General features: G+C 23.2%; 1 protein-coding gene and 1 long non-coding RNA gene across 2 annotated transcripts; both read right to left on the bottom strand.

Moving 5' to 3' along the window:
• Positions 1–859: 859 nt before the first annotated feature.
• On the bottom strand, positions 860–2,060 carry LOC124431646. Its single transcript, XR_006944048.1, has 2 exons — positions 1,798–2,060; positions 860–1,247 (listed from the first exon to the last, which is right to left on the bottom strand). It is a non-coding gene; the product is annotated as an uncharacterized LOC124431646 (long non-coding RNA).
• Positions 2,061–7,537: 5,477 nt separating this feature from the next.
• LOC124431683 (DDRGK domain-containing protein 1) lies at positions 7,538–8,813 on the bottom strand. Its single transcript, XM_046979860.1, has 2 exons — positions 8,644–8,813; positions 7,538–8,512 (listed from the first exon to the last, which is right to left on the bottom strand). Exons 1-2 carry the CDS (start codon positions 8,726–8,728, stop codon positions 7,758–7,760), a joined length of 840 nt encoding a protein of 279 aa, XP_046835816.1. The 5' UTR covers positions 8,729–8,813; the 3' UTR covers positions 7,538–7,757.
• Positions 8,814–9,008: the final 195 nt, after the last annotated feature.

The following is a 9,008-nucleotide window of genomic DNA, read 5'->3' as shown; positions in this document are numbered from 1 at the left end:
ACTCATTTACTCACTCACTCACTTAACTTACTTACTTCCCGTCGAACTATTCGGGATTTTCTCGTCTCAAAGCCGGATGTGCCGTCACTATCTATACCGATCCTCGTATTCTTCTTCCTCAGCTCATCTTCATTCTCTTAATACCGTTAGAATTTATATTTGGATTTTTCTTGTACTTCTTTCTTTTGTTTTTTTCCTTCTTTTCTTTTTTTTTTTTTATTTATTTATTCATTTATTTATTTTCCTCCTTGTTTCCTATTATTCCTTTTTTTTTTTTATTTTCTTCTTACACATTCGATCGATATTATCGCGGTAATTATTCTTACGTATGTAAAATAATTAAATGAATAAGAATTTAATATGTTATTTTTACGAATGTAAAATAACAATTAATTAAGTAAGAATTTAATTAAGTAATTTTTACGAATGTAAGATGATTAATTAAATGTCTAACAATTTAATACGTAATTCTTACAAATACTGAACAATTAAATTTAATTTGAAAAAAAGAACATACGAAAATTATATCATTACGATAAATATCATTGTAATATTTACGATATCCTATCGGTAAAATTAATTTTTTTAATAATAATTTTTTTTATTTTCATAGGAAAAAGATTTATTATTAGTTGAATCTATTTTCTTAAAGAACGTTAATAAATTTTAATTATATTTTTTTTCTTTTTTGTTAAATGATACATTGCCTAGTATCATCTTATCCGATGGGAAATCTTGCAAAATATAATTTAAAAAATTTTACATACGCAATATTGAACAAATATATTTTAATATATATTTATGTCATAAAGATTAAAGAAATTTTTCTAAACTGGTACTTTAATAATCGTATCATAAATCAATTTAATTTTTCGTATTTATTAAAAGAATTTATGTAATGTAAATATTATTATGTTATTTATTCCAATACAAACATATTATACTAACAATAAGTATAATTTATAAGTATATTTAAGGAATATAGAAAAGTTTTGAATTTTTAATAATTTTGTTACAATAAAATGAATTAAAATCAAATATATATTTATATGTATACATATTATATATATGTATATATATATATATAGATTATAAAGGATTAACAAATATGCATGTTGACGAAATTTTCCTTGTTTTTGTAAACTGGTCCCCAAGCACCGTACTTTTTATCATTTTTCGTATATATATCTTGCTGATTTTGAGTTTGTTTCTTGGATCCATTCATTGTACGTTTGTCCTTATCCTTCCTAAGTAACAAAACAAAAAATATTTGATAAAAGAAATATTCTTTTTTTGACATTTAAAAAAATTTTAAATTAATATAAATTTCCATTAAATATTAGTATGAAATATTATTATTCTATAATATTTTTTACAAATATATAATGTTTTATACTACAATAATGTTTTTTATCTAGTCAAATTATTATTAAAAATTATTATAAATATAATACATCAATTTGATAAAATATATATATATATATATATATATATATATTATTATTAAATTAAATTATATGTATGTATGTATATATACATATAATATGTTAATTTTGAATTATGTTTTCTCAATAATCAAATAATTAAACTATTATTGAGAATTATTATAAAAATAAAATATTAATCTATTACATGTATATATATGTATATATATTAATATAATATAAATATAATATAAATATAAATATTAATATAAATATAAATATATTATATATATATATATATTATTAAAATAAATAATATATTTATATATATCTTATGTATTTTATTATACTGATATAATCTTGTTATACTGACTTGATTTCGTGATAAGGGCCCATGATTTTTGACCCGTCGATATTAGTGTACACCATAATTGTACCGTTTAATATCCTCCTCTCACGAACAGCTAATTAGAAATTCGAAATATGAGCCCTTTTGAATTAGTAATTTAGTTTATCAATTTGAAATTGCTAGACTACACTGATAAGTAATGATTCGATAACAGCTTCCTAATTTATGACTGGATTAGTTGCTTAACGTTGCGATAATAGTCAATCCTTTGTCTTTGTAATAGATAACTAAAACACATTGGAAAATATTTCAGAATAAATTTATTTGAAAATAATTAATGTTTGATAATTTTTTTTTATTTTTTATTTTTTTTTTTTATTACTTACTCTACGGCACGTGATGTAAATGGACGAGAACTAATAACTCCAATCGGTTGCCAGTATTACCACGACGACTTCCTTTGCGAGTCCGAAGATTTTTTGCCAATCTTTTTGTGGAAGGAAAAATAAAATAAAAAAAAAAAAAAGAAAAAAGAAAGAAGAAGAGAGAAAAAAGATATATTAGTAATACGATATTAGTAATACTTTTTATTTATTCGATTCAATCGGTTTAAAACATTTTTAAATCGTTATTTTAAATAAAAAAAAAAAAAAAACGTATGAATACTTATATAACGAAATATCAATAAATAATGTATAAGCGTGCAATTATATTAAAAACGGTTTGAAATTGTGAATATATGAATAAATAATATAATAATTTATAACATCATCAAATACGAAATGTAGACGTTTAATTATTTATACTGATCAATTATATTACGTTATTGATATTTTATCGTAAATATTGAAGAAATATTTTATATATGTATTTATTTTATAAGAAGAAATGAAAGAAAGAAAAAAAACACTTATCGATAATTAATAAAAATTAATTATGAAAATGAGGAAAATACATTGATCATTTCAAATTCAATATATATATATATATATATATATATATATATATATATTACTTTGATTAATTATATATATATATATTTTTTTTTCTTTTTCTTTAAATTGAAATAGATTTACTTTTCTTTTTTATATTTTTTCAATATGTAATAACATAAAGGACGAATAATTTTTATCTGATAAAATATTGAAAAATTTCTTCCATTTTTTTTTTCCCTTTTTTTTTTTGTCGTACGTTCACGCCTTTCGCATTAATCCATGACAAAACAAAATGATCCACGTAATCTAGAAATTGATAGATCAAGCGGAAATGACGAATGATAATGTATTTTCTTCTTTTTCTTTCCTTTTAATTTGTTTGTTTGTTTGTTTTTTTCTTTCTTTCTTTTTCCTTTTTTTGTTCTTCCATATTTACCTGACACTTGGTAAAAACGTCGGAGTGTTTCCTTGACAATCTAGAACCTTGCACCTCATCGACACATAGATCTTTATGATCTTAGCGAAAAGAAAAAGATCAATGATCACTTATAATCGTTATGAATCGTTTGATATTATACTATTAGTAAAATCGTTTTTCAATTTTCAAGAATTTATCTGAAAATGGGGACGTTCGCGAAGAACGGTCCGATGAAATTACGCGTTATTCGTTAATCTTTAATTATAAAGTATGAAAAGAAACGAGAAAAAACAAAATCAAATGTTGAAATTTTTTTATATTATTAAACGAATGCTTCGACTAAACTCTTCGAAGTGGACTGCCAATCTGTCGCTTCTTTCTACCTGCCTTATACATTATCACCGACCGACCACTCCTTTCTTCAACTGGCTGATCAACTAAAGGATTTTAAATATGGTGGAAGACAGGAGCGTAACAAAGAACGGGTGATCAAGATAGTTAATAACAGGAGTGATTTTTGAGTTATCTTTTATAAATGTCTCGGTTGCTCCTTAAAAAAAAAAAATCTAGTAAATTTATAAACTATTTATTATTATTATTATCATTATTATTATTTTTTTTTTTGTAAATATTTGCTTAGAAATTATTTATACGTAATTATATCGTATCATTGAAAAATCTCTGACGATTTATGAATTATTTATTTCTTTCTTTCTTTTTTATTATTAAAATTTTTACTCACAAATTATTTGTAATATCGTATTATTAAAAAAAAAAAAAAAAAATACATATATATATATATATATATATATACGTATTTGTTAGGTTTAACATTTTATAAGGATGAGTCCATCGATGGCCGCCATTATGATTCCGTCGATGACGATTTCATTTATTCAAACTTTGTTTTCACGATATTTACCTGATTATTACATATATATATATATATATATATATATATATATATATATATATACATGTGTGTATATATATATATATGTATATATACATGTGTGTGTACATATATATATATATATATGTGTGTGTGTGTGTGTGTATGTGTTTGTGTGTATGTATGTATATGTGTTTGTGTGTATGTATGTATGTATGAATATATATATGTATGTATGTATGTATATGTGTGTATAAATTTAACATGGATACTGAAATAAAATGTTAAATATCGATGAAATATTCTCGATTAGTCTCGAACGATCTACTGGAAAATTTTTTTGCTAATTGTTTAGCTCGACGAACAGGGCCGTATTAATTATAAGGCAAATTACGAGCAATATGTTTGGGGAGGGGAGGGGAAGAGGGAAAAGGCAGTATTTCTTTATTCGCCAACATTTTTAAATCTTACCTTTTACAAATAATAATATTAAAAACAATTTGGTAGACAAATGTGCTAAAAACAATGCTAGACAAATGAAAGACTTTTAATTCTTATTATTATCATTATTATTATTATTTTTTTTTTTTCTTTTTTAAATATTAAAATTTGTATCAATTTATTTATTTATTTATTTACTTTTGCTTTAATATTAAAATTTGTACCAATTTATTTATTTATTTATTTTTTTCTTTTCCTTTAAATGCAAATATATTCATATCGCACACATAAACACAGAAACACAGAAACACACATACGATGTTGTGTTATTTTTGTCTTATTGAAATGTATTATTACGGAAATATTTTGACTATCAAGATCGCCTTTGTTGTGATTTGCAAAAATTAAATGACGACAATCAGGAAGTCTTATTTCTTTATGCGAATCGAATTATAACATGAACTTTTTTTTATTCTTTTCATTGAACGATCCAAGATAATTTCGTTTCATTAGAATCGATTAGAAACGTCGTTGATACGTATAAAGGATTTCTATTTTATCTTAATAGACGATATTTTATTTCGAATTATATTTGTCTTTTAATTATATAAAAAAAATTAATTAAATCGATTAATTAATGTTAACTTAATATCTATATTTTGCATTACATTATAGAAGAGAGTGAGTGAGACAGAGAGAGAGAGAGAGAAAAGAAAAAAAAATAAATTTTTCTATTCTAATTGAATGAATGAAATATAATTTTGTTTACAACAACCATACGTTTTAATCGACCTATTAATAATGTATATATAAGCTAGAATATATTCCTGTGACTAATGTCTCCGTATCCGATGTTTATCAAATTGTTAATGAAATAAATTGCATCATGATCTATGATTATTAATACAGTATATAAGGTGGGGGCGATAATCATCTAAAATGATTATCGTTAATTTCTCTGAAATGTCTTAATTATTGATTGACCTTATTGGAAAAAATTATTAGGCGATACAAAAAGTTATAATGTTTAAAACGATATTTTTTTTTCTTTTTATTTTTTTTGTCATTTTGTATAAAAAAGAAATAAGTGTTGAACTATTTATTACACGTAAAAGGAGAAAAAAGTAAAAAGAAAAAAAGAAATTAATAATGGTGTATATATCAGGAAATAATTAAATTAAAATAATTCTTGAATTAATTAATTTTTTTGAAATATATGTTGGTTAACACCTTTATTTTTTATTTTTTTATTTTCCTTATATATAGAATTACAAATCGTATCGATTAATACATTAAAAAAACGTATGATTCCATTAAAGAAAAAAAAGGAAAAAAAAAGAAAAAAAAAATAGCGTTTACGTCGAAATCTGTAAATTAATTACATCGAATAACTTCTCAATATTTTTTTGGCTTTTTTTTTTTTTTTTTTTTTTTTTTAACAACATCAATAAATTTCTAAATACAAATATGCGTATGGTAATATTTTAAAATATCTTCAAACGTATATGGATCAATAATGATAATCGAAAACTATATTAGCAAAGATAGATCAGATCGTGGATGATCCTTTCTAACTGCTGAGCTAATTTTAGGGTGAAAAATGTGACACATAATGGTACTAAAGGGCCGCCGTACTGTCATTAAATGAATCATCAGCACATGACGTTCGTATATTTCAATGAAACAAAATCGTTCGATTTTACGAAGTAGACCCTAGAGAATATTATTATTATAATTTTTTTTTTGTTTTCCTCATTCGTTTATAAATTTATTACAACAGATAACTATACAGTGGCTTGAGTGGTATTCGTTGAAAATTTGAAAGATTATTTCAAGGAAAGGAAAAAAGTATATATATATATATATAAAAGAAAAAGGGGTTCTTTTTTTTTCTTTTTTTTTTTTTTTTTTTTTTTCATTGTAATATTATGTATTAAATGACTGTTTTTTTGCTTTTTTCTTCTAATAGTACAAATTAAGTGAATTTAGTTCTTTTTTTTTTTTTAAACAATATAGATTAAATGATTTTTTCTTTTTTATTTATTTATTTTATTTTTTTTTTTCTTTTGCAAATTCATTTGCAAATTCATTGTAAAGTCAATTTAGCCGTGCCCAACTATATAAATTATACATTCAAGAGAAGAAACTAGAATCTGATGCAATGTCTATTCAAAATGTTGTCATGTCGGCGGAATTCTTTTTCCTTTCCGTGTAACAATTTGTACGTCAATGTAAATGGGAAAATTTTATTAAAAAAAAAAAAAAAAAAAAAAAGTAAAGGATGTCGAACGACGAGATAAGGAATTACTTATAATCTTGCATTTTAAATAATTTCCGACAATACGATAATAAAGATTGACATAATTCCATGTAAATTTGAAAATTCGCAAATCCCAATTTTATGATTCGATTCTAACATTTAGAAACATCTTATTATATTATTTTGTTTTTCTTTCAAAATTTGAATCTTTTCAAAAGGTTGAACAATTCTCTGTCTTTCTTTTCGCGTTTTTTTTTTTTTTTTTTTTAGAAATAAATATGTCGTTAGATTATGCGTTGCGTTTAATTAAAAGGTCACCTCGATCAACGTTAATCATTTTAATCATTTAATAATAGAATAGATTTATGAAATTTTTTTTTTTTTTTTTTTTTTTTATTATAAATTGTAAAAGTTTAATTACACCGGATTATGATAAATTTTTATCTGAAGTGACGTAAGTACAAAAATTTTGTTTGATTTTTTTGTTTGTTTTGTTTTTGAGATTATTTATTATACAATATCTCGAGTGCACGATTTATATTAGTCTTTATCGAAATAAATTAAGAAAAAAAAAAAAAAAAAAAGAAAAAGAAAGAAAGATAAAAAAAATACAAACAAAACATTTATCTCTTCCTTATTTGTATATATATATATATATATATGTAATGTTTGTATACGCATAAACCATTTCATACATTAAAAAAAAAAAGAAAAAAAAAAAATAGATAAATATTGCAATTCATAAATCTATGAAAAATCTATCTACATTTATAAATATATGCGCGTATGCAATAGTGTATTATTAATAATTAAAATAATTATAATTTTATTTTTTGTTTTTTTTTTTTGCATAACATTCCTCCATATCGATTTCGTTCTTTCGACTTTTATTGATCATTCCATTAAATTGCAAAAATCTTTTCTTTCCTTTTCTTCTTCTTTTTTTTCTTTTTTTTTTTCAATCATCTAATCATTAAATTTCTAAAAGATTAATATATTTTTGTTTTTAATTTGTAGATATGTCATTATGGATATACTTTAGTTTGAACCTATATTTATTAATGTACTTGAATGTTCAGAAAGTTCTGTGATACTAACTCTACCACGTCGTTTAATAAATTTTACAACAGCATCTAATTCACTTTCTGTAATATAAATGAATTTTCCTTGATCATCTATTACTCCGGTTAAATCGCCTGTTTTTTGCCACTCCAAAATCTTATCGACGACGAATGTTGTCTTTTGTGAAAAATGTGCTGCTACATCATCTAAATATATTACTTTCTTTAATTTTATATATTCCATAATGTCGTCCAATAAAACATTTTGATCCTCTTGAAAACCTTCCTCATCTACGCTAAACATCTCTTTCATTTTTAAATATTCCTCGTGTTCCTGTTTTTCCTTTAATTCTCTAAGTTTTCTAGCTTCCTCCTCTTGACGCATTTCTTCATCATGTTCCTCTTCACGTTGTTTATCCCTCTCTTTCTGTCGCTTTTCTTCTTCCTTTTTACGTTTATCCTGTTCAACTTTATCCATTTCCCTTTGCACTTTCTTTTCAGCTTTAGCTGCTAATTTTGCACGTTTTTTAGCACCAATTTTACCATCAGATACCTCAATAGGTGTATCTATCTCAACTTCGTTATTCTCTAATTGTCCATTATCATTTGCATTTATATGATCATTTGTTTCGGCATGTAAACGATGACGAACATTTCTATTACCGACTATTCGTCTAACTTGTCGACGTTCAACAGCATGATCCTGAACATTAGGTCTTTCTTTGTCTATAGCTATACAACAAGGATTTATTTAATAACATTATTTGACGTATATGTATATGTTAAAACATTGCTATTATAAAAGTACCATAAGTTGTGGATAATGAAAAATTAATAAAAAAAATAATGAAATAAAATCTTACCTCTATTTCGACTAAGATATATTGTTAGTGCGGTTATTAAAAGTGTAATAACGATTACACAAAGTATTAATAATAATATATCCATTGTTTCAAGTAATATTACAATATTTTCATCAAAGAGGTTAACTTTATACAAGAAAGAATAAAGTTATTATATTGTTACTATAGATGGCTGTACTATCGCTTTTAATACGTATTTTAATCGAAAGATGGAGCTTCGTAACATTACCGACTGAGTAAGAATATTTTTTTCTTTGTTAATATTTTTCTTTATTATCGACACATTACGGATCGTCGATAAAACGAATTAATAGAAAATAATAAATTTATATGAAATAAATGAAGTCATTTATTTTATCGATATT

Source organism: Vespa crabro, chromosome 22, assembly GCF_910589235.1.
Source record: "Vespa crabro chromosome 22, iyVesCrab1.2, whole genome shotgun sequence".
NCBI lineage: Eukaryota > Metazoa > Arthropoda > Insecta > Hymenoptera > Vespidae > Vespa > Vespa crabro.
This window is presented reverse-complemented; position numbering and strand designations above follow the sequence as displayed.

Excerpts from the sequence above, each read along its gene's own strand:
- LOC124431683 (XM_046979860.1), bottom strand. The coding sequence starts at position 8,728 with ATGGATATATTATTATTAATACTTTGTGTAATCGTTATTACACTTTTA. Across the intron at positions 8,513-8,643 it reads ATATCTTAGTCGAAATAGAG|CTATAGACAAAGAAAGACCT; the intron begins GTAAGATTTTAT and ends CTTGTTGTATAG.